This window comes from Vulpes vulpes, chromosome 12, assembly GCF_048418805.1.
Source record: "Vulpes vulpes isolate BD-2025 chromosome 12, VulVul3, whole genome shotgun sequence".
Taxonomy (NCBI): domain Eukaryota; kingdom Metazoa; phylum Chordata; class Mammalia; order Carnivora; family Canidae; genus Vulpes; species Vulpes vulpes.
The window spans coordinates 134,249,017-134,276,383 of NC_132791.1; the positions used below are offsets into that span (position 1 = coordinate 134,249,017).

Sequence of the window (27,367 nt, forward strand, 5' to 3'; positions counted from 1 at the left end):
GTTCGGGCACCACGGGCTAGCCGTGGGCTTAAGCCAGACCGGATTGGGTTTTGTTCTTGGCAGTCAAAAGTGTCCTGACGCACTCCTCAGAGGGCTTATGATGCAGTGGGGGTTGGACTGGTTTAGCAGGAACGAAAAGCAGAAACGGCTGGCTTGGGAGGGAGGCAGGGAACGCAGGCCGAGCTGCTGGGAAGACACAGCCTCCGGGCCCTGACTCCACCAAGTGTCAGCCAGTGCCTCTCTCTGCCCTATGACTGGGCCAGAAAATTCCAATTACGAGGACCTAACTCAGGGAAAGGGTAGGACTTGGGGGGAGCTGGACTCCTGTGCTGCCCCAGCAGCCAGACTCAGGTCCGACCTCAGAGACAAGGCCCGTGAGACTGGTGCTGAGCTCTGACTGGTGCTGAGTCTCACCTTGGCTCTGCGGCAGACACCAGCTGGGGGTACCGTGACCACCCCACTTGCCCCTGCAGAGGTGAGCTCAACACAAAGCTCAGCACCGTGCTGGCCGTGGACACCCTTGGGAATTAAGTGACTAGGCTTTGACAGGCAGGTTTTGGTGGGGCAGGTGGCTCCCCCACTCCCTGAGTACAGAAGGAAGTAGAGAAATTGAGGGGGAGTACAATTGTGACATCTGGGATCCCTTGGTTCCCCCAGGGCAGGGCTTATTTTTCAGTCTGGAGACTCACCCTTCCAAACTAAAGACATTATGTCACCAGGGACATCTCATCTCAGCACCCTTCCCTGAGCCTATGTCTTTGGCCCCGGACTCACAAAAGGGGGTGATGTCCCTTGTAATGTAAGCGTTGTGCTCACACGGATGTTGATACGGCCATTCAAAAACCATATCCCCATGTTCTGTCTTTAATCTTCAGATGACCCATTTTACACACTTGAAAAGTAAGACTGTCAGCCGTGAAATGACTTGTCCAGGGCCACACACCTGACAAATCTTGAGATCAGCAAAGCCGAGAGTTCAGACTCTGGCCCTTGAGCTGCCTGTCAAAGGTGCCGCGGAGATGTTTATCTTACAGGCAATCCTGCCTCGTGCCCTCTTGACTGTTTTCTGCAAGAACGCATTTTAAACTCTGAAATTGTTGTCTCTGTAAGAGGATTATTAAAGAGTTTTGACTTGGCGGGATACGGACACATTTCACGTTTCTCCAATCAGTACCCCCAAAAGGCTGGTCCAGTTGAGAACTCCACTCTCCTCCTTGCTGCAAACATCTTGGCTCCTCACCACGCCCATTGAGGGACCTGAGGGTGTGGGTAGGCTTGGGAGTACATGCCTGGCCCTTCCCTGCTCTCCCAACTCTGGCTCCTTGGTCAGGAGGGAAGGGTCAGGGAGGTACACTTTGATCCTAGGACCCCTACTCCCTCACTCTGCGAGTGGATACTACAGAGGAAGTCTCCTGTTGGGTAAACTTCCTGGTCTCACCTTGGCTCTGCGGCTGCAGACACCAGCTGGGGGTACCGTGCCCACTCCACATGCCCCTGCAGAGGTGAGCTCAACACGAAGCCAAGAAAATGGAAACTTCATGGGCTCCCTCACCTGCATAAGCCCCTTCCAAGCACCTCCCCACCACCACCCAATTTTGTATTCTTTTTCCTAAAGAGGGCCTTCAAATTTGGATCAGCTTGAGGATCTCCACAAGATCCATTTGGATCTGTCCTGAATGTGGTCTCTTGGGGGTTGGGGACCACTTCCAGGCTTGGCTTCCCCTAAGCCTTCGTCACCCCCGAAGACCCCTCGGAAGGCAGCAGCCATGTTTTCCTTTAGTCCAACAGTGGTGGGCACCCCCACGATCTTGTCTTCACACAGTCTCCTTTCTGTTCTGCAGCCCCGCCTCCCCCAGCCAGCAGCAAGATGCCTACCTACCACTCCTGAAGGCCCCTCTAGTCTCCAAAAATGATTCTTCCCAAGAGCTGCCACCCTGGTGGTTGTTGGGAGGAAGGGCAACCCTCAGCCCAGATGCCATGTCCCACCAACTCCTCCCCACCCCCATCTCACCCCCCACCCCTGCCTCTGCTCCTGGCCTGGGAAGCAGGAGGGTTGAGGGAGCCAGTTGTTCAGACTCTCAGACAGCCCTTGGGATAGGGATGCAAGGGAGGGGAGCCGAGCCAACAGTTGACCTCCCTACTTAGTACTTCATGGTTTCAATTGTGGACACTAGTTCCATGGCCACAGGAAAAGCTCGCTGGACATCCTCTTACGGCCAAATGAATATGTATTTCATGAATAGGTTACACCAGCAGCTACAGGGCTTATTGCCAAACACCACTTCCTAGAGCCAGACAAAATTAACTTCTGTTACACATCACAAAATTCTCATGATTTTTCCACTGTGACAAAATTGGTGGTCCACTTGATTGCATGGTGCTCCAGACTGCTAGGTCAACAAAGGGCTCTTCTTTCTACTCTCCCTCATCATCCAAACCACCAAGCCAAGCTAGGACATGTTCATAACCACCTAACTCAGGGCCCTGCCCCACCTCTAACCTCCAGTGGCACACGGCACATCAGCTCTGAAGTCTTGACTCTCTCCCCCTGCCACCCCCACTCCCAAGCCATGTGCCTCCTTCACAACTTCCTCTTAACTTCTATCAACATATTGTCTGAGTTGGGGTCACATGGGTTCTCTTCCATGTCATTGGCAGGTCCTCTGCCTCAGCCCCTGAACTCTCCTCCTCTAGAGTTTAGCCTTAATGCCAGGGAGGGACACCCAGAACTCTTGCCCCAGTCTTCACCAGGGCATCTGGTGGCTCCTGTTGAAACAAGGCCTGAGGAATTGTATAGCGCCCATAAGGCCTGCAGCAAAAGGCTCCTGACCAACTTTGGCAGGCCCTGAAAGCGGAAGAAGAGAGACCCAGTACTGAGCACTTCACTCTCAATGTGGGCTCCAAGTCATGGAAGCCTCTCTGGCCCTTGGAGAAGAGACCCCAACCTGGTCTCCATCTTGGTGGCTTCCTGGGCCCTGGTGCCCAAATATAGGGCAATGGCCATATACACTGAGGTGGTTGGACTGGATGATCATGAAACATCTCAAGACCAGAGCCAGTCCCAGAAACTGGTCCTTCCAGGAGTCAAATGCCTTCCAGAAAAAGGCCAGAGGACACACCCCATGATAACATGGCTGTATAAGACATTCAAGAACTGTAGAAAGGAGGAAGCATCGGTAGATGTGTTGGGTTTCTTTTTTTGAAGAAGGGAGAAATTTTTGCCTGTTAACAGCTGATGGGTGGCAGTGAGTGGAGAGGGACTCACTGGAGGGTGGTGACCAGGAGGAGCCAGGTTCCTGTGTCTGTCAGGGGAGATACAAGCCTAGGAGGAGGGATTCCCTTGGGTGGGAGGAGGGGAAGCCCTTGTAAGAGAATTAGAGCAAGACAGGATAGGCCTTGGGAGCAGGTACATTTGGGGATTTCTGGAAATCTCCACTGGAGCTTTCTGTTTTCTCAATAAAATAGGGAGTGAGGTCATCTTTGGGGCATGTGGAAAAGAAGGAAGGAGCACTGTTTTCTTGGGTGCTTCCTATATGCCAGAAACTCTACTAAGCACTTTACTCATGAAAGTATCAACTCCTTATGAGTATCAGGTTCAGTATCAACAACCTTATGAGGTAGATCCTATTTTAACTCCATTTTACAAACACTAACTTTAAGGCTCTGAAAGGTGATATGACCTGCCTCAAGTCACCTGTTGTTGTTGTTGTTGTTTTTTTAAAGATTTATTTATTTATTTGAGAGAGAATGAGAGAGCAGGGGCAGGGGCAGGACAGAGGGAGAAAGAGACTCTACAAAGAACAGGGAGCCTGAAGATGGGGCTTAATCCCAGGACCCTGAGATCATGACCTGAGCCCAAGGCAGACACTTAAATGACTGAGTCACCCAGGTTGCCTGGTTATTAAATAATAGGATTGTAATTTTCCCAAGGCCCTAAATTCTATGCTGTTAATAAGGAGGCAAACACCAATGGGACCAAGTCCCTGAGGAAATGGGGAAACAGATTTAGAGAGCAGTGGCCCAGCCTCTTCCTCCAAGTAGGAGTAAGAGAGGTGCAGTCTGCAAGTGTTCACTGGGAAGAAGAATCTGCCAACGATTTTCTCTTCCTATGTCCTCGGTGTGGTCAGGGATGAAGATAGCCATGCATCTGCTAGCCGCAAGAGGATGGGAGCTAAGGAGTCAGGTGAAGATTTGAGGTGACTCTGGTGAGTGTGGGGATCAAAGAGGAAGCTCAAGAGGAAGGAGGTCTCTAAGAATCCCAGATCCCCTAGGGCTCTAGCCCCTCAGAGTCCTTGAGTGTGGAGACCCCAAGGAAAGAGCTCCTCTCTGGTGTTCTCGAGGTGCTTTCCGGCATGCTGGGTCCCAAACAGCACGTGGACAGGAGAGGTCATTACAGGACTAGGGGAGGGGAAGCAGGTGCTCAAAGGAGGTAGGGTTGGGCCAGAGGCCTGGGACCTACAGGCAGTGCTGGGGGCCAGGCCATGGTTGGGGCTAGGGCCACTTCCTCCCCACACTAGTCAAAGCAGACTGGGATTTCTGATGACTTGGATTAATGAGTTTGGAAAATGCATAAAAGGAACAACCAAACAGTTTAGGGCACCAGCCCTTCACCCGGGGATGGGAGTCCTCCCAGGTGCGGAGGCTCCAAGATGCAAGGCTGTGCTTTGCTCTCCTGTGTCTTGGCAGCCCCAACCCGGGGGCCAGGAAGGGGGACGGAGCTCAACCAGGGCATCTGGAACAAGGAGGGCTGGCAGGAGGGCCGCGGGGGATGGGGAAACAGTGGCTCTCCTCCCACCTCCATCACTCTCAGCCTCTTCCACAACTTGCACACCAGCAGTGGTGGTCGTCAGCACCCTCTGACTCCAGAGAGGGGCTGAAAGTAGAACCGGAGGGAGGGAAGTATTTTCTCCAGGTTGTGTCAGCACCTCTCGTTTAGACACCGCAGTTGCGTGCCCACCAAGCACACACCCAAGGCCACCCCAGTGAAAGGGCTGCGACCGCAACCCCTGCGAAAGCACAGCCCTGGATCAGCCACCCGTGTGGGGAGTGGCCTTCCTTGTCCAGCCCCAGCTGATTGGATAAGGCGTCACCACCTGACTCAATCCCAGCAACGCCATTGGTTGAAGTGTGACCAATGATGTGCCCTGGTGCAAAAAAGAGGCGTTGAGCCAATTGGAGTCTCAGTCTTGGAAACCGGAAGAGGGAAGTGTGGAGAGAAGTGAGAAGTGATTGGCAGCGCTCGAGCGGAAGGCTCAAGTTAGGAGGGGTGGGGGTTAGAATCAGGTCAATACGGGGTCGCGGTAATAAAAAGGTAAGGGGCAGAAAAAGAGAATAGAGGAATGAGGAGTGGAGCCAATGTGAGGAACAGAGACACCTGTGCCTTGAGGGAGGAGGTCGAGACCCCAGAATTGGCCCGGATACGGGGGCTCAGGGTCCCGAAGCTCCTCTGGCCTCTCTTGGGCCTGGACACCCCCCCCCCCCACCCTCGCCGTGAGCAGGGGTCCCTCTCCTCAACTCCGCTGTCTGCAGCAGCCTGCACGGGCCTCTGCTCTCTCCCCAGAGAACCTACCTGCCACAGCCAGTCTCCCGCAGGCAGCATGGATAATCGAGGATAGATCATCACCAGTCAACACCCGTTTTCCATCATTCCGTCACCGTGTCATGATATCATGACAGTCTGGTCGGGACTGGGAGAGATAAAAATGATGTTGTTTGCACTTCTCCCACTGAAAGGTGGAGATTCCATCTCCTCCCCCTGGAAGCTACCCTGGCCCTAGGGAATGTCGGAAGGGGCATCTAAGGACTTCTAAGACAAAAGACACCTGGGTGGCTTAGTGGTTGAGTGTCTGCCTTTGGTTCAGGGCATGATCCCCGGATCCTGGGATCGAGTCACACATTGGGCTCCCAGCCCGGCCCCTGCATCTCCCTCTGCCTGTGTCTCTGCCTCTCTCTGTGTCTCTCATGAAGAAATATATAAAATCCTTTATTTAAAAAAAGGATTATCATAAGAAGCTTCTCACCTCCTGTCTGAGCCTCCTGGACTCTTTGTGACCTTGAGCCTTGTTGTTAAGAAGTCACGGTGCTGAAGAGGCCATGTGCACCTGTACCTGTTGACTGTCCCAGCTGAGTGGAGCCTTGGAGCCATCCACTTCAAGCTGTCAGACACAGGAATGAACTTCTCTTTAGCCTGTATTCCAACCCATTTGCCCTGAAGGGGACCCAGTATCCTTGCTGGTGCCATAGGAAACAGAAGAACCACCCAGTAGAGCCCTATCCAAGTTTCTGTTATGCAAAATCATGGGGCACCAAATGATTGCTGTCAGCCACTAAGTTTAGTGTACTTAATCATGCAGTCATGAACAACCAGAGCACACCTCTCCACTTAGGAAGTCCTCTAAACCTTTGCCAAGAGCTTTGAAAGACCTCAGGTCAGCAACTCACTGACAGGTAGTTTCTGAGAGGGACTCTGCCCAGAAAAGGCTGAATAGACAGATGGTGTTTTTGCCTCCTTTTTTTAGTAGCTACATCTGATTTTCCTTTGGGGATCCACTCATCTCTACCCTCAGCTCATGTGGTTTGTGTGGAGCTAACTCCTGCCCCTGCCTTGGACTCTGTGACCAAGGGGGGTTCAGTGAGGGTCAGCCCCAGGACCTTTGTTAGAGGTAGTAACAGGGAGACACTGCACTGGTTTTTGTGCTGCAGTCGCTAAGCTGACAGGATAGAAGCCCACAGGTGCTGCAAACCATCTCTGCCACCACTTGGGAAGAGTTTACCTGAGAATACAGTCAGCACGGTTCCACACAGAAGAAAGCAGAACTGAAACAGTGAGGGAGAACAATTTCTGACACATGTTTTGGGCACTTGGATCCATCCAAGCCTGAAACCGGTTACTGCTGAACTTTCCAGTTACACAAGTTGGTATATTCCCATATTTTATCAAGCTAGTTTGAATTTAGAATATCCTATTCATTCAGCTCTGCTAATTAAAATTGTACCAATTTTTCATGACGAGTTTAAAACTCACCTCCTACAAGGAGACCTCATTGAATGATACAGGGAATATTTATTGCCTGGGATTTTCTGTTGGCCAGAAATCACTTCCTCACATACTTCTGAAAAAATCTACAGTATCCCCACAGCTCATTTTCACCACCAACGTGGCTGGACACACACCCAGCCTGGCATCTTGTCTGACTCCTTCTTTTTGGACAGAGGAACTTGGGCCAAGGTGGATCCTTGTCCCAAACTGGGTCACTGAGAACCCTTTACTGGGGAACTTGAAATTTGAACCAAGATGCTCTAAACCCATCTGCTGTCTTAGACTGAGAATATGTAAACATTGGAAATACAAATCAAAACCACAATGAGAAAAAAAAAAAAAAAACACAATGAGATACCACCTCACACCAGTGAGAATGGTGAAAATTAACAAGACAGGAAACTACAAATGTTGGAGAGGATGTGGAGAAAGGGAAACCCTCTTGCACTGTTGGTGGGAATGTGAACTGGTACAGCCCCGCTCTGGAAAACTGTGTGGAGGCTCCTCAAAGAGTTAAAACTAGAGCCACCCTACGACCCAGCAATTTCACTGCTGGGGATTTACCCCAAAGATACAGATGCAGTGAAATGGCAGGACACCTGCACCGCAATGTTTATAGCAGCAATGTCCACAATAGCCAAACTGTGGAACGAGCCTTGGTGCCCATTGAAAGATGTGAAGATAAAGAAGATGTGGTCTATATACACAATGGAATATTCCCCAGCCATTAAGAAATGACAAATACCCATCATTTTCTTTAATGTGGATAGAACTGGAGGGTATTATGCTGAGTGAAATAAGTCAATCGAAGAAGGACAAACATTATATGGTCTCATTCATTTGGGGGATACAAAAAATAGTGAAAGGGGAAAGGAGAGAAAATGAGTGGGAAATATCAGAGAGGGTGACAGAACATGAGAGACTCCTAACTCTGGGAAATGAACAAGGAGTAGTGGAAAGGGAGGTGGGTGGGGGGATGGGGTGACTGGGTGACAGGCACTGAGTGGGGCACTTGACGGGATGAGCACTGGGTGTTGTGCGTATGTTGGCAAATCGAACTCCAATAACAAAATATACAAAAAAAAAAAAAAAAAGAATATGTGAACATGAATGGTGTGGCAGCCATCTCTACCATGTGGACTGGAAACAGAAAGAACTGGTCAAGGGAGAAAAGAGATGGAGACAGGGAATTCCCTGAGTTTGTATAATGCTCCAGTCTCTGCCTCTAGGCTGTCCCCAAGGCTTACCTGTATCTCCAGCTTTGTGTCCTTATAATAATTTCTCCTTTTCACTCAAGTTCTCTCTCATGGGTATCTGTTACTTACAGTCTCCCTGATCTCTGGAGTGGTTCGATCCCATCTCCCTTCTCTTCTGAATCCATATTGCCCTGGACCATACCCTACCTTGAGGATGACAATAGGTTTCATCATAAATGCCGACTCCAATCAGATGATTGTGCTTGTCTTGAGTGCTGCAATGACAAAGATTCTCAGGTTACTTTTGGGCTCAAGAAGAAAAATACATGGGTTGATTGGCAAGGTCTGCAGTGGGCACGAAATGGGAAGGGGCTGAGTGTCCACCATGTTTGTTCTCTAACCTTGTCACACATCCTTCCCCTTCCATACAATATCCAACTCAGTGCCTCACCTGGTCTAGACTCATATTTACTTGTCGAATGGATACATGGCAAGAATGAGTGTTTAAGAGACCCATTCAGGGAGAGTGACAGGAAGTGGACAATGTGAGGATGAATCGTACAGAAGAGACTGAGGCATCTGGTGCTCTCAATTTAGGAATCAAATACATGGGTGTGGTGGCAGGTGGGTTGGAGCACTCTTCTCATCTCCATCTACATCTTGATCATCCTACAAAATGCAGGTGAGCATTCTTTTTTTAAAAGACTTTATTTATTCATGAGGGAGAGAGAGAGGCAGAGACATAGGCAGAGCAAGAAGCAGGCTCTCCTATGAAGAGTCTGATGCAAGACTTGATCCCTAGGATCATGACCTGAGCCAAAGGCAGACGCTCAACCACTGAGCCACCCAGGCACCCTGCAGTATGAACATTCTTACCTGAAGGAAGCTTTCTCTGATATGCCCCACTTTCATGTCTGACATGGACCTTTGTACTAGTCAGGATTCTTCTGGTTGAAAGGGTTCAAGAGTTCATGAGTATTACATCTCACTACAGGCATGGCTGTATCTGGGAGCTCACATGAAGTGTCTCTATATAATCCTCAGGTATAATTTCCTCTTGTCTTCATTCTCAGATGGGCCCTCCCAAAATGGTTACAGAAATGGTCAGCAGCAGCTTTAAGATTTAGAAGTATCTTGTCAACTTCACAAGTCTAGGAAATGAAAGTGCTTAAAAAAACAAACAAACAAAAAAAAATCCAGAGGTGCTTGGGTGGCACAGTCAGTTGGGCGGTTGACTCTTGGTTTCTGCTCAGGTCATGATCTCAGGGTCATGGGATCAAGCCCCACATTGGGGCTGATCCTCACTCAGCGAGGAATCAGCTTGAGTCTTTCTTCCTCTCACTCAGCCCCTCCCCACTGCATGCACACACGCTGTCTCTTTAAAATAAATAAATAAAATCTTTTAAAAAAAAGGACAATTTCAAAGACAGAAAATCCTAGGACTGATTCTTACTGGCCTAAACAAAACCACCTATTCAACCCTGAATCAATTCCCAAACTCTGCCCCAAACTGTTTGAGTAGAACTGGATAATGTGCCTGCCCTTGGAGCCAGAGGGTGAAGTCAGTTCCACTGTATCCATTTGGAACTGAGAATGGGAAGGGGCTCTTCTCTACAGGGCAAGGGGCTTGTCACCAGAAAAAAGGGTATGGGTGCTGCCATCCACAAACTGTCCTTTATGCTCCCCGTGGGCCCTACAGTTTTCTCACCAAATCAAGAGTGACTGGAGAACAAGGACTTGTTCTGCTTATCTTGTCACTCCTGGCGCCAGTGCAGGGCCTAACACACAGAAGTTTGCAGACCCCTCCCAGCTAAAGACTTTGCCCATATCTCAGCAACAAAGTAAAATAACCAGAAAAGAGCTCCCTCATCATCCTCTTCCCAGACAACAGACCATCCTGCAACTGCATCCAACTAACCCCCATCTACAACAATAGAAGGTGTATCTCTCTGTTACGTTTTGCTGCCTAATCTTTCTCTTCCTCCTATTACCAACCCTTCACCTTTCCCTAGTGAAACCACCCATTCTCCCATTCAGCTGTGTTCATTTACATGTAGTTGTGTATAGTTGAGTGGGACTCACCTTGGGATACTCCTTTGGTTGACTTTTGGGTTCCATCCTCTTGGCCACATTGGTTGGTTTGGGGATCCTAGTGTAACCCATTTAGAGCAATGAAAAAGGATGAGGTGAAAAGACATTCGACAAATTTTTGGAAAAGGAAAAAGTCAGCCCTCTTTCATAGGTGCTACCTAAAGAAAAGTGCCTCTGTTCTCTTAGTTGGTGTGGTGTGAGGATGCGAGGTTTGGAACTGCCCCTGTCACCACCACACTATAGGGAACCAATGCTGCAGAAGGCAGAGAGGAGAGATGGAAAGGCAAGAAGTCTTAGTCTTATTTGGCGCGGCCATATGACAACCCCAAGGTGGAGGATGCACAAAACTGTCACCCTTGACATGCCACAGTTCAGCACTGGGGCTAGCTACCTTCCTACTCTGAACCAAATCTGGGTTCTAGGAGGAAGGTAGACAGGAGAGTAGATGTTGGATGCGTAATTCATTGCGTCTGTTAAACACTTTACCTCTGTATACTTCAGTTCCGATCATCACCTCTATTGCTAAAGTCGATTTGAGTTGGGATTGTCTATTGCTCCAACCTGTAATAGTCCTGCTGGTTGCACCCATGAGAGGCCAGTGTCCCCATCTGGGCTCTGGGCCCTACTCTTTCACCTTCCCAGGATTTTACTTCTGAGATTAGCCCTTCCTTTGCATCAGTTTCTCTCCTCATTCTCAACAACCTAAACATGCTTTAGGGCATGTGGATGCGGGATGAGTCCCGCATTGAGCTCCCTGCAGGGAGCCTGCTTCTCCCTCTGCCTGTGTCTCTGCCTCTCTTTCTGTGTCTCTCATGAATAAATACATAAAAATCTTTAAAAATTTAAAAAATTAAAAAAATCACCTGGGAATCTTTAAAAAAACAAAAACAAAACCGTGGGTCTAACACCCAGGCCCCAGAGAGAGACCCGAGCATTGCTTTTTCGAGTGCCCCTGGTAGTTCTAATGTGAAGCCGGGATTGAGAATCACTGTAAGAAGAATTGCTCATCTTGCAAGAATCTCTCCTTCGGTCTTATATGCCTTCTTACTGCCTCATGCCTCTGCTCACTTTCACAGCAAAACTTATTTAAAACTATTCTACCAGGCAGCTCCAGTGGCTCAGTGGTTTAGCACCGCCTTTGGCCCAGGGTGTGACCCTGGAGACCGAGGATCGAGTCCCACGTCAGGCTCCCTGCAAGGAGCCTGCTTCTCCCTCTGCCTGTGTCTCTGCCTCTCTCTCTTTGTCTCTTATGAATAAATAAATAAAATCTTAAAAAAAAATAAAACTATTCTACTCTCGTTCTTTCTTTCTTATTTTTTAAAAAAGATTTTATTTATTTATTCATGAGACACACACAGAGAGAGAGAGAGAGAGAGAGAGAGAGAAGCAGAGACACAGGCAGAGGGAGAAGCAGGCTCCAAGCAGGGAGCCTGATATGGGACTCCATCCTGGGTCTCCAGGATCAGGCCCTGGGCTGAAGGTGGCGCTAAACCGCTGAGCCACCTGGGCTGCGCCCTTTATTTATTTTTAAACAAAACAGAAATTTATTTCTCACAGTTATGGAGGCTGGGTACCCTTGCTGTTTCTAATTGCCTTCATTCAGTTCACTTCTTTTTATCATTTTGCAAGTTTAAAGAAACCAGTAAGACAAATGCAGAAAAAGAAAATAAAGATGAATGCAGAACTTTTACAAGGGCCCACATTTTTTTTTTTTTTTAAGATTTCCTTTATTTATTCATGAAAGACATAGAAACAGAGGCAGAGACCCAGGCAGAGGGAGAAGCAGGCTCCCTGCGGGGAGTCAGATGCGGGACTCAATCCTGGGACCCCAGGGTCACACCCTGAGTCGAAGGCAGATGCTCAACCACGGAGTCCCACCTAGGTGCCCCCAGGCCCACCACTTTTTGTTGAGGCTCTACCCCCACAAAAGTCCCCACAATCCAGAGAACATAACTGTTGCCTCTTTCAAGATATAGCCTGCTTAGGCAGAAGCACACAGCAAACAACAAAAGGTAATAGAAGGGGGCCTAGGAATGAAACTGGTGGGGGGAATTAGAGATGAAGAAATGCAACAAGTTGATCTTCAAAGTTATTCTGGATAAAACCAGGTTCAACACAAACTTTGACTTTTACCTCCTACCCAAGGTCCATTAAAATGGCAACAAAGGGATTTATTTATTTATGTTTTTTAAGGGTCTTGTGGTAGGTGAACTGTATTCAAAGATTCCTTCCTTTTCTGTCAAGAGTCCATTTCCCCTCCCACATCACTCTGAGCGCCTCGGTGATTTGGTGTGACCAATGGAATGTGTGGGCCCCAATGCTGTGTCAGCTCCTGTCTCAAGGCTTCAAAGCCTAGGGAATTAGAGCTTTGGGTTTCTCAGGGACCAGGCAATCTGTAACGAAGCTAGGCAGAATTTACTGAATGGTGAGAGGCCACGCGACAGAGAGAAAGACCCAGCCAGCCCCCCAGCCGCTGACATGTGAGCACAGGCAATTTGGAAGCCCCAGCTGCAGGGTATCTCCCAAGCAAATGGGAGAGAGACCCTGTCTGATGCTACGTGGAGTCTTGCCCAAACTGTAAAATCATCAGGAAATAAACAATTCTTCTTTTTTTTTTTTTATGATAGTCACACACAGAGAGAGAGAGAGAGAGAAGCAGAGACGCAGGCAGAGGGAGAAGCAGGCTCCATGCACCGGGAGCCCGAGGTGGGATTCGATCCCAGGTCTCCAGGATCTCGCCCTGGGCCAAAGGCAGGCGCCAAACTGCTGCGCCACCCAGGGATCCCAATTCTTCATATTTTTAACTATGATTCTGGCTGGTTGGTGATACAATAGATGACCTACATAGATGGAGGCCTATCCCACAAATATCAAAAACAAATCCCAGCATTAATAACCTCAGGGAAATGAAACATTGCAACCATGAAACACAAACAGGGCACTATTAGAGAATGTATGCATAGAACAACAACAACAAAAAAAAAACACAGCTCTTGAAATGAAAACTATGATAGAATTTTTTTAAAAAAACGCAATCGATGGGATCCCTGGGTGGCCCAGCAGTTTGGCGCCTGCCTTTGGCCCAGGGCGCGATCCTGGAGACCCGGGATTGAGTCCCACGTCGGGCTCCAGGTGCATGGAGCCTGCTTCTCCCTCTGCCTGTGTCTCTGCCTCTCTCTCTCTCTCTGTGACTATCATAAATAAATAAAAATTTATTAAAAATAAAATAAAATAAAAACGCAATCGATTGGAAGAGGAAGTTGAAGAAATTGACCAAGGGCAACCAGATGGAAACTAGGGAAGAAAATTAAAGAAATTGGAGAACCAGTGCAGGAGATCCAACATCTAAATCATCAGAGTCCAAGAACAAGACATTAGATGACATGAAGAGAAGAAAGAATCCCGTGGTGAAGGACATGAGCTTCAAGATTGAGAAGTCCTAGTAAGAGGCCTGAACAAAGAGGAAATGATGGCCGTGGGTCATCATGAAGTTACAGAGCCCAAGAGACAAAGGGAAGATCCTCAAAGCTTCTGGAGGGAACATCAGGTCATATGAAAAGAACCAGAAATCCAAATGGCTTTAGGCTTCTTTATAGCAATACTGCTTCCGTGAGGCAATGCTCTCCAGATTCGGAACCAGAATCACTTCCAAGTTATCATGCAGGTGTGCGGGTGGATTTATGGGCGTTTCCAGACATGCGAGGTCTTGAAAGCTTCTCGTCCCTCCCCTGTACCCTTTTTGAAGCAGCTAGCTAGTGAAGAGTGTGCTCCATGGAAATGAAATAAGCCGAGAAAGAGGAAAGCCTGGGGTACAGGAGACGGGTGCACTAGTGGGGACGGAATCCCTGGGGTGGGGGGGAACGATGCCAGAGCTCAGGATGACAGCTAAGTAGGGAGCCAGAGGGCACCGCACTGCTGGTGACAGCCTGGGAGTATCTGATGTGCCTGAGCGTGCTTGGGGATCCAGATGACAGGTAAAGTTAATACAAGCATCTAGACAATTAGACAAATAATAACAAGTAGATAATTATTACCTAGAGAAGACAGAAAGGGTTTTGTAGGCAAGAAAAAAATAACCCTATAGTTCACTATAAACCCCCCTATGAAAAGCATCCACCTAGTCAAATCACATGACTACTGAGTGCTGGTTTGCTGCAGTCCTACTGAACTTCTATCTGAAGGTGAGGTGAGATAGGTTTGCAGGTGTCATAGGAGCTAGGAGGGAGGCCAGCAATCCTCTCTTCCTAAAGCTGAAAACAAAACAAAACAAAAACAATAAATAAGTGATACTTGCGAGCTGTTTGAGATGTGGCAATCAATACCAAGAATACAAACTAAAAGAGAGGAAAGCTATTGTCTTTGATGAGAGGAAAACAGCAGGGGTGGGGCAGAGAACCCCTGTTGTCAGTGAGAAACTTCCAGAACTGTTTGTCTGTCTCTCTCTCTCTTTTTTTTAAGGTTTTATTTATTCATTCATGAGAGACACATAGGGAGAGAGGCACAGGCAGAGGGAGAAGCAGGTTCCATGCCGGGAGCACGACGCGTGATTCGATCCTGGGTCTGAATCCTGGGTCTCCAGGATCATGCCCTGGGCTGAAGGCAGCGCTAAACCACTGAGCCACCTGGGCTGCTCCTGTTTGTTTCTTTGAATTGTGTGCATCTATAGCTTTGATCAAAATTTTAGAATTTGAAAGAAAGAAGAAAAGGAGATGGGAAAGAAGGAAGGAAGTGGAGGAGGGAGGCAGGGAGAGAAGGAGGATGAAGATAGGAAGGAGCCAAATCATTCAGGAATTCAAAGCAAGGGCACACATCATCTGATGGGTATTTTAAAGCTTCGAGTAAGTTCCTTTACCCATCAGAGCTCTGATTCCTTCCTCTGCATCTCAAATGGTCCGATGACAGCTCCCGGAAGACCCTGCCAGCTCATCCGGGGCTGTGGGCCAGAACAGAGGCAAATATTGAAATGCTCTGGGGCAGGAAGTCTGAAGAAGAATCACCTTATTATGTCTCTTGAAAACGTACGTTCCCCACTTTCAATCTCTGGAGACAGCCTCCCTGGTGTGAGGTAGGCAGGCTTGGGGAGGCATTTTTAACAAGCACCCATGGTCCTGATATCTATGTTGTGATGCAAGTGGTCTACTTGGCATGCCTTGAACACAAGAGTGCTCTAGGCCAGAGCCTAGGAGGTGTGGGGTCACAGTGAATCACAAGTCAACTGTCATTACACCAGAGAGAGACTGCCAATACCTTGTGAATGTCTTTCCCTAAAACAAGGAACAAACTACTGGCAAACAGAATCCACCTAGAGTTGAGTAACTCTGTTCTCATAGGACTTGTGTCTACTGGGACCCTCTCTATGGCAACTGAAACTGATTGTTTTTTCTTTTTTAAGATTTTACTTATTTGTTTGAGAAACACACACACACAGAGCACAGCACAGGCTGGGGAGAAGGGGAGCGGGAAGGGCAGAGGGAGAAGAAGAAGCAGACTTCCCCCTGAGCAGGGAGCCCCAGGTGGAGCTCTATCCCAGGACCCTGAGATCATGACCCGGGTTGAAGGCAGATTCTTAACCCCCAGAGTCCCTCAGGCACTACTGAAGCTGATTTTCAATTTACAGTAGTGACATAAAGTCTCCTTTAAAATAGATTCTTTTAGGGACACCTGGGTGGCTACGTGTCTCTGCCTCTCTGTTTCTCATGAATAAATAAATAAATAAAATCTTTAAATAAAATAAAAAATTCATTTAAATTTATAAAAGGGAAAAGGAAGCAGAAAGTAACAAACAAAGGGAATCCAGTGAGGTATTTTAGGGTGGGAAAACAGTAAAGCATTCCTACTTTTCCTTAGCCTCACTGTGTGCCCTGGCACATGCACATGTACAATATTGACTTATACCACAAGAGTGACCTACAAATAAAAAAATTTTTAATATATTAGAGAAGTGTAGTTCTTGCATATAGTTTACATGATAAATGGAAAACCTGGCCTGACAAAGGATCATAATTCAGAATAGATTGTTTGGGTAAAGAACATTAATAGAGGGATCCCTGGGTGGCGCAGTGGTTTGGCGCCTGCCTTTGGCCCAGGGCGCGATCCTGGAGACCCGGGATGGAATCCCACGTCGGGCTCCCGGTGCATGGAGCCTGCTTCTCCCTCTGCCTGCGTCTCTGCCTCTCTCTCTCTGTGTGACTATCATAAATTAAAAAAAAAAAAAAAGAACATTAATAGACGGGACGCCTGGATGGCTCCGTGGTTGAGAATTTGCCTTTAGCTCAGGGCCTAATCCCAGGATCTGGGATCGAGTTTCACGTCGGGCTCCCCCCGCAGGGAGCCTGCTTCTCCCTCGGCCTCTTTGTGTGTCTCTCTCTGTGTGTGTGTCTCTCTCATGAATAAGTAGATAAATCTTTAAAAAAAAAAAAAAAAAAAAAGTCCCCAAACCTCAGGACCCCCGGATCCTGCTCGACCCTGCAGGCTGAGCATCCCTCCCTCCCAGCCCCGCCCCTCTCTGTCCCGGGGCCGCCCCGCGTTCGCTCGCGGGGCTCGTGGGCACTCGCAGCGGGTGACCGGGGCAGGGAGGGGCAGGGCGTGTCCCCGGCTGAGCCGCCAGCTTTAAAGCTGTCAGCAGCCGCAGGAGACAGCCAGACTTGGGCTGGAACTATGGCCGAGTTCAGCGTGACAGTGTCCACTGGGGACGCCATCGGGGCCGGCACGTGGAACAAAATAGCCGTCAGCCTCGTGGGGACCCGGGGAGAGACGCCCCCCCTGCGCCTGGACCATCCGGGCAAGGAGTTCAGCGCGGGCGCTGTGAGTGCACCGCGGCGCGGGGTGGAGGCGGAGGAGGGAGCAGGGGCCGCCCCCTCCGACCCTAAATCTCTCCCCTCCAGGTGGAGGACTTCCAGGTGGCGTCCCCCCAGGACGTGGGCCCGCTGCTGCTGCTGCGCGTGCACAAGGCGCCCCTGCTGCTGCCCGCCCCGGTCGGGCCGGTAGCCCGGGACGCCTGGTTCTGCCGCTGGTTCCAGCTCACGCCGCCCCAGGGCGCCCCCTTGCGCTTCCCCTGCTACCAGTGGCTGGAGGGCGCGGGGAGCCTGGCGCTGCGCGCGGGGGCCGGTGAGCCGGTCGCGGGAGAAGAGAGGCCGGCGGGTGTGGCCCCCAGGGACCGGGAGGGGCCAGCCCCGTGTGGGAGCAGGGATGCTGATAGGACCGGGGGCGAGGGGCGGAGCATCTGGGGCCGGAGGGGGTGGGGCGGGGGTCCCTGCCCCCCTGACCCTCTCCTGTGCTCTCACAGCCAAAGTCCCCTGGGCGGACGACCACCCCATCCTCCAGCAACAGCGCCAAGACGAGCTGAAGGCCAGGCAGGACTCGTACCAGTGAGGAGCGGGCCACTGTGGCGGGGGGGGTGGGGTGGGGTGGGGTGGCGCTGGCCTCCGAGGGGTGGGCTGCCCTGGGAGACACCAACTCAAGTCCCGGCCAGTGGTCCTCTTCTAAGACAACAGCATCCGGGAGCTTGTTAGAAATGCAAATTCACTGACACCCTCAGGCCTACTGAATCACATCCTGAGGGTGGGGGCAGCAGAACGGCTTTAGCCTTCGGGAAGACTCTGCCAGTGTGTGAAAACCAGTGCTGGGAATGCCTGGGGCTTTTTCTTACATCAGCTCGTTTTATCCTTCTGGAAATCAGGCAGAACCAGAAATCCACCACGCCAAAGCCCAGGAAACTCACCCTCCAGGGCAGGTGGGAGGAGGGCTCTTCCTCTGCTCTAGGCTCAGCTCCTTAGAGGCTGCCCTGGTGGTGCAGGGTGGCTGCAGGGGAGTTGGGGCCTGGGGGGAAAGCTCCTGAGAGGCAGGGGGCTAGGGACCACCTGTGCTCAAGTGCAGGTTTTCAAAAGGTTGTGGTCTGGTCCACTCCGCCGCTGCCTGAAGCCTTTAGCTCCAGGTCTCTGGGAGGGTCCAGTAGCTGCTGGCTCATTTGGTTCCTGATGATTCCACATGTGTTGTGAATTCTGTCCCCAAGAAACCACTGCACCCAAACAGCCCGCCCTAGCCCCATATCTGCGAGAGAACAGATATGTCTGTAATGTGGCCTTTCTTCCTTTCCTATCAAAACGAAGACCTGGGGCATCTGGGTAGCTCAGTCGGTTAAGCTCTGTCTGCCTTTGGATCAGGTCATGATCCTGAGGATCATCAGGGCTTCTGCTTCTCCCTTTGCCCTTCACCCTGCTGGTTCTATCTCTGCCTCTCTCTCAAATAAATGAATAAGATCTTTAAAAAAAAAAAAAAAAAAAGACCCAAGGGTTCAGAGACCTAGAGCTAGACTAGGCGCTGCCGAAAGGAGGCATCATTTAACTTTTTAAATCCTTATTTCCTTCTGCAAAAGAAGCTAAGATTACCAATCTGATCTGTGTTAGGCCCACCCACTCCACACCTGCTAAATCAGAACCTGCATTTTCCCAAAATCTCTGGGTGAATGGGTTTGTACCTTCACATTTGAGAAGCCAGGTTGGGCCACCACCTAGGACAAGGTACTGTAGCTGCAACTTGTTCTTTAAAGTTGAAAGTTCAAACCCAAAGGCAATGACTGAATGAATACGAGAACTCACCAGGGGTGGGGAGCAGAGGGGCGGGGCTCAGCTTTGCAGGGACTTGATTTCTACCACTGCACAGAAAGTCTTCAGGCTGTATTGCTTGCTTGAGAAAGATGCCTTAGGCCTTGGGCAGAGCAAATTTCCAGGCTCCCCCAAGCTATGGAAGTCAAAGTGTCTCTCCATGGGATGCCTGCCGAAGGCTACTGAAGCCTTCTGAACTCCCTGCTTCAAGACAGCCTCCATCTTTGAGATGCATCTGTGTAAGTCAGGGATCTTGGGTTGTAAGGAGAAAATAGATCCCCAAGCAGACCGGAGGGGGGCTCTCAGAAGTACTGGAAGCGTAGCCAGATCTCACAGGCCAGAACCAAGCTGATTCTGTCTCTGGGGGCCTAGATGCTTCTCTCTCTTGCTTCATGTTTCTCTCTCTCTCTCTCTCTCTCTCTCTCTCTGTAGAACAGCTTTCTTTGGATCCCAGTCCGCATAGCGGAAAGTGGCCATCACTAACAAACCTTATGTTTACATGTGGTAGTCTAGAAATCCAGACTGAGACCCTCTTTGGCTCAGCCCTGTTTAAAAAAAAAAAAATTCAACCAAGTACATTTGAAGATCAAGTTGGCTTTATTCAATGATTCACAAATTAGGCAGCATCCCATGAAGCAGAAAAGAAGGAGTTCTGAAGGGGTGCCTGGGTGGCTCAGTGGTTGAGCATCTGCCTTTGGCTCAGGGCTTGATCTGGGGGTCCTGGGATCGAGTCCTGCGTCGGGACCCCTGCAGGCTCCTCTGCCTGCTTCTCCCTCTGCCTCTTTCTGTGTGTCTCTCATGAGTAAATAAATAAAATATTTTTTAAAATAAAATAAGGACTTCTAAGAGCCATACAAAATAGTAGCCTTTTATAGGCAGATGGAGGCAGCAAAAGGAATTCTCCAGCAAAAAGCAGAGAGTTTCAGGCAAGGTCACCTTCCTGTGGGGTAAGGTGGGGAATCTGTTAGGAGATTACCTCACTGGTGATGACCCAATAATTCCAGATTGACTGATGTTAAAGGTCACATTCCTGGGAGAGGCTGAACTTGCAAATAGGTTAGATATTAAATCTTGGTTTGTGGATGTGGGCTTAGCACAAGTGACTCCATTTTGGACTCGATGTCTCTTTTTCTCTTTTTTTTTTTTTTTCTTTAATTTTATTTATTTATTTGACAAAGAGAGAACACAAGCAGGGGGCGCAGGAGAGGGGGAAGCAGGCTCCACGCTGAGCAGAGAGCCCAATGTGAGGACTCGATCCCAAGATCCTGGGATCATGACCTGCCTGAGCCAAAAACAGATGCCTAACCAACTGAGCCACTCAGGCACCCCCTCGATGTCTCTTTTTCAACAGCCCCAATCTCTGATTCCCCAGAAGAGACTTTGATTGGCTCGCTCTTGTTAGGTGCCCAGCCCTGGACCTGTCACCTATGCTCAGGGAAGAAGTCTCACTGTGGGAACGTGGCAGCTCCCCTCTCAGCTTTGTAGGTGCCTGGCAAAGGCAGAGCTCGAGAATACTCTTGCTTGCAGAAGGTGGCTGGCTGTGACGAGGGCCTCCCTCTGCCCTTGCCCTAGTCAGTGGGCTCCTGAGTCTTCTTGTTGACCACCTTCTTGCTCCTCTCTCCAGCTGGAAGACGTACAGCCCGGGCTGGCCTCACTGCCTGGATGAGAAGTCTGTGAAAGATCTGGATCTCAACATCAAATACTCTGTAATGAAGAATTCCTGCTTCTACCTGAAAGTCAGCTCTGCGTAAGGATGGCCGCTCCCTCCCGACCCTGGGCCTCAGATGCCCTAGAACTCCTGCCTTCTGCCCTCTCTCACCATCAAGGATCTGGGTCACACAGCCCTACCCAGGGCACAGCCTCTGCCCGCCACCGATTCCCACAGGACAATGATTATCTCAGGGACAGTGGCTACTTCAGGATCTGGGGGCTGCTTCAAGAACCTAGGAAGGATAAGGCTAGCTGACAGGAGAGGGTCTCCCAGGGCCTCTTGCCCCCTCCCCACCCTTCATATTCTCTGGCAGGATTACGGAGCTGAAACTCAAGGGGCTGCTGGACCGCAAGGGGCCCTGGAAGAGTCTGGATGAGATGAAAAGGATGTTCAACTTCCGGAAGACCCCAGCCGCTGGTGAGGAACCCGGGCTGGGGTTCCTGACTTCTTCCCTGAGATGTCAGCTCTCATAGTTGTCTGGAGCCTCAGAAAACCAAGCACTGATTCACTGCGTGACCCTGGGCAGGCCCCTGTCCCTCGCTCAGCCTTACTTCCTCCACATATAGAGGAGAGGGTGTACACTGGGTGCATTCCTAACCTTCTAATGCGTCTTAATCCAACAGACATTGGTGGGGCAGCTGCCCATCAGACACTGGGTTAGGGGCTGTGGACAGTCTTTGTCCCTATAGGGCTCACAGCCAAGCAGGTGAGTGGATGTTAGGCTCAAAATCAAAATAATGAGTTTCACTTTTTTTTTTTAATATTTTATTTATTTATTCATGAGACACGGAGAGAGAGGCAGAGACACAAGCAGAGGGAGAAGCAAGCTCCCTGCGGGGAGCCCAATGCAGGACTCGACCCCGGAACCCTGGGGTCACACCCTGAGCCAAAGGCAGACCCTCAACCACTGAGCCACCCAGGTGCCCCAAGTTTCACCTATGAAACCTGTTCAGTGGCCCCAGCGAGAGTACAGAAAGGGGGGACCTGCCTAGTCTGGGCAGTGACGGAGCAGTGGGTGTGGTCCCAGAAAGCTCTCCCAAGGAGGCGACTTCTGTGCCGAGACCTGAAAGTCTGACAGTACCAAGAAAGGGCAGATAGTGAATGTGAAGGCCCCAAAGATGGAAGGACCAGAGGCCTTTGGGGAGCGGGGGGTAAGGTGGTAGGGAGAAAGTCCTCTGCTTTGGCCAGAGGGAGGGAAGAAAGAGACAGAGGGGAGGAGGTGCATGGGACCCAGGGGCGCAGGGCTCTGTAGACCAGGATGGGAATTTCGGCCTTTCCCAGGAGCAGTGGGAAGCTTTGGCTGGCTGCCAGTGAAGGGCTGATGTGGCCAGATGTGCCCTGTGGGTGGCAGGTCGTTAGCAGATGTGACTGGCAACAGGAGGAGCTGTTACAAGGCCTTCAGTCAGCAGGGGATGGTGGCCTCAGCAGGGCAGTGACAGCAGAGACGGAGTGGACAGGTGGGGCCAGAGCACCTCAGGACGGAGCATCAGTGGGACCCGAGGGGGAGAGGAGGAGAGGGAGCTCATGCAAGGGGTCCCCAGCTGTGCCGTGGCCACCGCTGGATAGAGGTGCCCGTCCTCAGATGCCAGGTGACGAGTGAGGCGGGGCCAGAGCCGCAGCCCAGTCTCTCTGACATGGTGCATTTGAGGCTGCTGAATCCTGGGCTTGGGGTGTCAGGGAAACGGCAGGACAGGTGGGCAGGGGACTGGGCCTTGCTGCTTTGGTGAAAGGCAGTGACTGAAGCCCAGGCTGAGAAAGGTATAGAGTGAAAAGCAGAGGGAGCCCGGGACAGACCCAGAGCAACTCCACCCTGAAGCTCCCAGAGGGGGCTTCCGGGCTGACGTGACCTGGCCCCCCTCCCCCGCCGCCCTTGCCCCAGAGTACACGTTGGAACACTGGCAGGAGGACACCTTCTTCGCCTCCCAGTTCCTGAATGGCCTCAACCCTGTCCTGATCCGCCGCTGTGGCCACCTCCCAGAGAACTTCCCCGTCACTGATGACATGGTGGCTCCAGTGCTGGGCCCCGGGACCAGTCTGCAGGCCGAGCTGGAGGTGAGGGACTGGGGATCCAGGCTCTGCACACTGCTGTCCCAGTGCCTCTGGCCCATCCCCTCCTAGAGAGGGCCCTAAGGACCTGCCGCGTGCCAAGGGCACCCTCTCCCAGGCACACTCCTCTCCCTGTCCTGAGTCCTCTCCCAGCCCCACCCCTGCCTCCCTTAGAAAGCCAGATGGCAGCCCCTGCTCCCCTGCTCTGTCCTGCAGAGGGGCTCCCTGTTCCTGGTGGATCACGGCATCCTCTCCGGCGTCCACACCAATCTCATTAACGGGAAGCCTCAGTTCTCCGCAGCCCCAATGACCCTGCTGTACCAGAGCCCCGGGGGAGGGCCGCTGCTTCCCCTTGCCATCCAGGTCAGCAGCAGGGCAGGGAGACGGAGGGGTTTGGCCGAGGGGTTGGCAGACACCCACGGCCACCTCTCCCTGACCCGCTCCTCCTATAGCTCAGCCAAACTCCAGGACCCGCCAGCCCCATCTTCCTGCCCAGTGACAACAAGTGGGACTGGCTGCTGGCCAAGACATGGGTGCGCAACGCCGAATTCTCGGTCCATGAGGCTGTCACGCACCTGTTGCATGGGCACCTGCTGCCAGAGGTTTTCACCATGGCTACACTGCGCCAGCTGCCCCACTGCCACCCACTCTTCAAGGTCAGTGGCTCAGCAGGGTGGCCTGGATCGTGGCCCTGCACCTCGGGGTACTCTGCGGCCTGTCCCCATATGGCCTTATCCTTCCAGAATGGGGTGCAGGGCCCCCATCCTGCTTCAACAGCCTCTCCTGTATGACTGCTCCCCCCACCCCAACCCTGGGAACCTGCTTTCCCACAGGCCTTGAGCCTGGGTGAGGTGAACAGGGACTGGGGTGAGGGAGGAGACTGCATGTGACTTCTTGGGGCAGAGCAGACCAGCAGGCAGCAGCCATCCGCAAGCCTAGTTCTTATGAGAGCTCTGGGGCTTGCAGATGTCAGGGTGTGCACACGGCTCCAAGAGGCCAGCAGGTCTCTTGTGGACGGCAGCAGGGAGATGGAGCCCTCAGAGGGAGACCTATGTCTATAAAGTGGTTCTGTAGGTTCCCTGGCTCTGCTAAGCCTTCAGATGGCCCCGATTCCTTTCCCCCAGGGACCTGGGGCCTCTCCTCTTCAAAGGGCAGCAATTCCCCCGTGTGGAGTCCACGGCATGTTGGATTCACTGATTCTTACTGAGACAGTGTCCTGGGTCCTAGACGCAGGCCTTTCTCTATCCCCTTCGGTCCAGGCTGATTCTTTCTGACAATCTGCAGCTTCTAGGGCCTGGTGGTCTGGGGGAATGGCTCCATTTTGCTCCACAGGCCCTGCTTTTCATGGTGCCTTGGTGAATCATAGAATGCTAGAGCTGGGGGCTTGTCATGCTCCTCCAGATCAGCCCCTCATTTGTCCAGAGAGGGGAAGGTGGTGCCAGGCCCGGGTCCCAGTACAAGGTGCTGGTGGCGTGCAGCCCCCAGCACTAGGTCTGGAGCCCCAATCCCTCTCCCAAGCTGGCCCTCTTGTCCCTGTCATCTCTTTCTATGGGTGATTTCTAAGACCTGGTGCCTCCAGGCGGGGAGGTCTGGGGCTGGGGAGACTCAGGCCTCACCTATCTCTGTCTTCTCTGACCCTTCTAGCTGTTGATCCCACATACTCGGTATACCTTGCACATCAACACTCTGGCCCGTGAGCTGCTCATCGCCCCGGGGCAGGTGGTGGACAGGGTAAGCTCAGCCTCTGGGAGGCCAGAAAGGGGTGGTGGGACACTCCCTGTCTCTCCCACCAATGCTACTTCTGGGGCTGGGGCTCGGGCACCCAGGAGTTCTGTCTTCCAGTCCACAGGCATTGGCATTGGAGGCTTCTCTGAGCTGATACAGAGGAACATGGAGCAGCTAAACTATTCCGTCTTGTGTCTGCCTGAGGATATCCAGGCCCGTGGAGTCAAAGACATCCCGAACTACTACTACCGGGATGATGGGCTGAAGATCTGGGGTGCAGTGGAGAGGTGAGGTGGCCGTCCTCAGAGAGCTGGGGGGTCGGGGAGGTAAGAAGATGGGGGAGGAGCAGGGGGTTGGGTGGGGCACCAGGGAGGCTCGGGGCAAGAAGGAGGGCTGGACATTGACACTGAGCAGCGCTGCTCCTCAGAGAGGGTCAGGGTCCAAAGTCGGGACTGAACCCAGTGCCCCTTGCAGCTTTGTCTCCGAGATAATCAACATCTACTACCCGAGTGATGCATCCGTGCGTGAGGATGGTGAACTCCAGGCCTGGGTGTGGGAGATCTTCTCCGAGGGCTTTCTGGGCAGGGAGAGCTCAGGTATGGGGACCTCAGGCCCCTGCAGCATTGGTCCTGGGGACTTGGCCGCCACATGCCCAGCCCCCCTCTGCCCGCAGGTATGCCCTCCTCACTGGAGACCCGGGAAGCCCTGGTGCAGTATGTCACCATGGTGATATTCAACTGCTCAGCCAAGCACTATGCCGTCAGTGCGGGGCAGGTGAGAGGGCTCGGTGCCAGGGTGGCGGGTTGGAGATGGGGTGGGCTCCGAGGACTCAACGTGGCCTTCTCGGCCTACAGTTTGACTCCTGTGTCTGGATGCCCAACCTGCCTGCCAGCATGCAGCTGCCACCCCCTACCTCTAAAGGCCAGACAAGGCCAGAGGGGTTTCTAGCTACCCTCCCGCCGGTCAATGCCACATGTGACATTATTGTGGCCCTCTGGTTGCTGAGCAAGGAGCCTGGAGACCAAGTGAGTATGGGGGCTGGGGGCTGAGCTGGGCCAGCTCTGGGATGTGCAAGGGGTTGTTGTTTCCCTTCTCTGGACCAGACCCAACACTGCCATCAATTGATGGACCTGGGTCCCTTCACCTCACTGAGCTTTCCCAGGGGGACACATGAGCATTGGGCATATTGCAAGGAGGGTCAAATGATCAAATGAGGTGATGCAAAGTCACCCTAGCTGCAAGGTGATTGTGCTGGGGGGTGGGGATGCCACCTTTAAGACTCTGACTTGAGCTTAGTCTCCAAGAGCTGCCTGCAGGGATCTTCACCATCTAGAGGGAAGGGCATGAATGAGGCTCAGTGGGGTCTGCTTCCAGGAGGGTGAAGACGAGTCACACCTGTTGAGTGTCCCCTTCACTCAGTCTTGTGGTTGGTTCCCAGCGGCCCCTGGGCACCTACCCAGAGGAGCACTTCACAGAGGAGGCTCCCCAGCAGAGCATCGCGACCTTCCAGAGCCACCTGACCCAGATCTCAAAGGAGATCCGGGAGCGGAACCAGGAGCTGGCACTGCCCTACACCTACCTGGACCCTCCGCTCATTGAAAACAGTGTGTCCATCTAACTCCCCTGAAGAACGAGGTGCTCTGAGGCCTCCCTTTGACCCATCAATCCAGGCCACCCAGACCAAAGGACTCCCCCAGAAAACCTGTGCCCCATATGCCTCACCTGGGACAACCAAGCCACCTGTAACTCACCCCACACACATAACACAACAACAGAAACAAAACAGAGAAACAAAAGGTCCCAGAGAACAGGACTTTCATGAGACAGTACCTTTTGAAGAACCCAAGCTTCCAAGTGCCTGAACACCCACAGTTCCCTTAAAGGGTTTTATAACTTTGTTTTGCTTTGCATTTTTGCCTTACATTACGATGCGAGGGGGATGTAATCCTACCCCTGATCCCACTGACCACAGCTGAGTGGACCTATTGGCCACCTCACCTCCTACAGGCTGCCCAGCAGCACAAGGGGTGGCAGATGGAAAAATCGCCCAAGAAGTTGATAGTGACCTATGGTCCCAGCTAGAAAATGAACAACCCACAAAGAAGGGGCCACCAGAAGCAGGGCAGGAGAAGGACGACTTTCTGGGACACGCAGGCTGTGCCCACATATGCTTTCTTAAAAACTTGCTCCAAAAAAAAAAAAAAAAAAAACTTGCTCCAAAGTTGGACAAAAGGCACCTGGGTGGCTCAGTCAGTTGGGCATCTGCCTTCAGCTCAGATCATGATCCTGGGGTCCTGCGATTGAGCCCCCAAGTCGGGTTTCCTTCTGAGCGGGGAATCTGTTTCTGCCTCTGCCCTTCCCCCTGCCTGTGCTCTCTCTCCCTTTCCCCATTCAAATAAATAAATACGTGTTTTTAAAAAAAAGAAAAGAAAATAGCATACCATTAATCACATACTGCCTTCCAGATTCAACCCTCAGCAGTGGAATGTCAACACTTCATACACATTTTTTCATACTGTTTTTCTTTTTTCTCGGTCCAAATCAAGAAGTGTCCATTGAGGCCAAAATGGGTCCCCTTGAATTCACCTAATGACTTCCATCTCTTCCATAAAACAATGTGGACGGAAAGCAATATGTATTCGAATCACTGCACACACATAACTATTAAGATAGAGCGATGCCCCAGAAAGTGCCAGCAGGCAGCTCCTGTACTGTCCCTTCTCTGTCAAGATTGTGTGCCACAAACGAGTCAGAGACGTAGAGCTGTTAGACTCCTTGTTTTCAAGCAATAGAAAACAATTCGTCATAACTTAAGTGATTAGATCAATAAAAATGGAAGAGAAACTGAGTATCTGAAGGGATTAAAAAAAGCATTAAGCAGGGTCCTCAGGAAGGACTGGAAACCCAGCGGGCTCTGGGCATAGCACCCCATATATCTGCCTCAGATGCCACCATC

The 27,367-nt window shown here is 51.4% G+C and overlaps 1 protein-coding gene across 2 annotated transcripts; it reads left to right on the top strand.

Moving 5' to 3' along the window:
* Positions 1-16,937: 16,937 nt before the first annotated feature.
* Positions 16,938-26,844, top strand: ALOX15B (arachidonate 15-lipoxygenase type B). 2 transcript variants are annotated; one of them, XM_026005189.2, is made up of 14 exons: positions 16,938-17,130; positions 17,211-17,433; positions 17,612-17,693; positions 20,554-20,676; positions 20,954-21,057; positions 22,520-22,692; positions 22,903-23,049; positions 23,139-23,342; positions 24,331-24,417; positions 24,529-24,698; positions 24,886-25,007; positions 25,085-25,185; positions 25,266-25,436; positions 25,850-26,621. In XM_026005189.2, exons 1-14 carry the CDS (start codon positions 16,984-16,986, stop codon positions 26,027-26,029), a joined length of 2,034 nt encoding a protein of 677 aa, XP_025860974.2. In that variant the 5' UTR covers positions 16,938-16,983; the 3' UTR covers positions 26,030-26,621. The 2 variants fall into 2 exon arrangements, with proteins under 2 accessions (XP_025860974.2, XP_072588155.1); XM_072732054.1 differs by lacking the exon at positions 22,903-23,049 and having other exon boundaries at positions 16,973-17,130; positions 25,850-26,844.
* Positions 26,845-27,367: the final 523 nt, after the last annotated feature.

What these genes read in the sequence shown, in the direction of transcription:
- ALOX15B (XM_026005189.2), top strand. Translation starts at nt 16,984, where the DNA reads ATGGCCGAGTTCAGCGTGACAGTGTCCACTGGGGACGCCATCGGGGCC. An exon ending in ATCTGGGGTGCAGTGGAGAG is followed by an intron (nt 24,699 to 24,885) that starts GTGAGGTGGCCG and finishes TGCCCCTTGCAG; the next exon opens with CTTTGTCTCCGAGATAATCA. An exon ending in GCAAGGAGCCTGGAGACCAA is followed by an intron (nt 25,437 to 25,849) that starts GTGAGTATGGGG and finishes GTTGGTTCCCAG; the next exon opens with CGGCCCCTGGGCACCTACCC.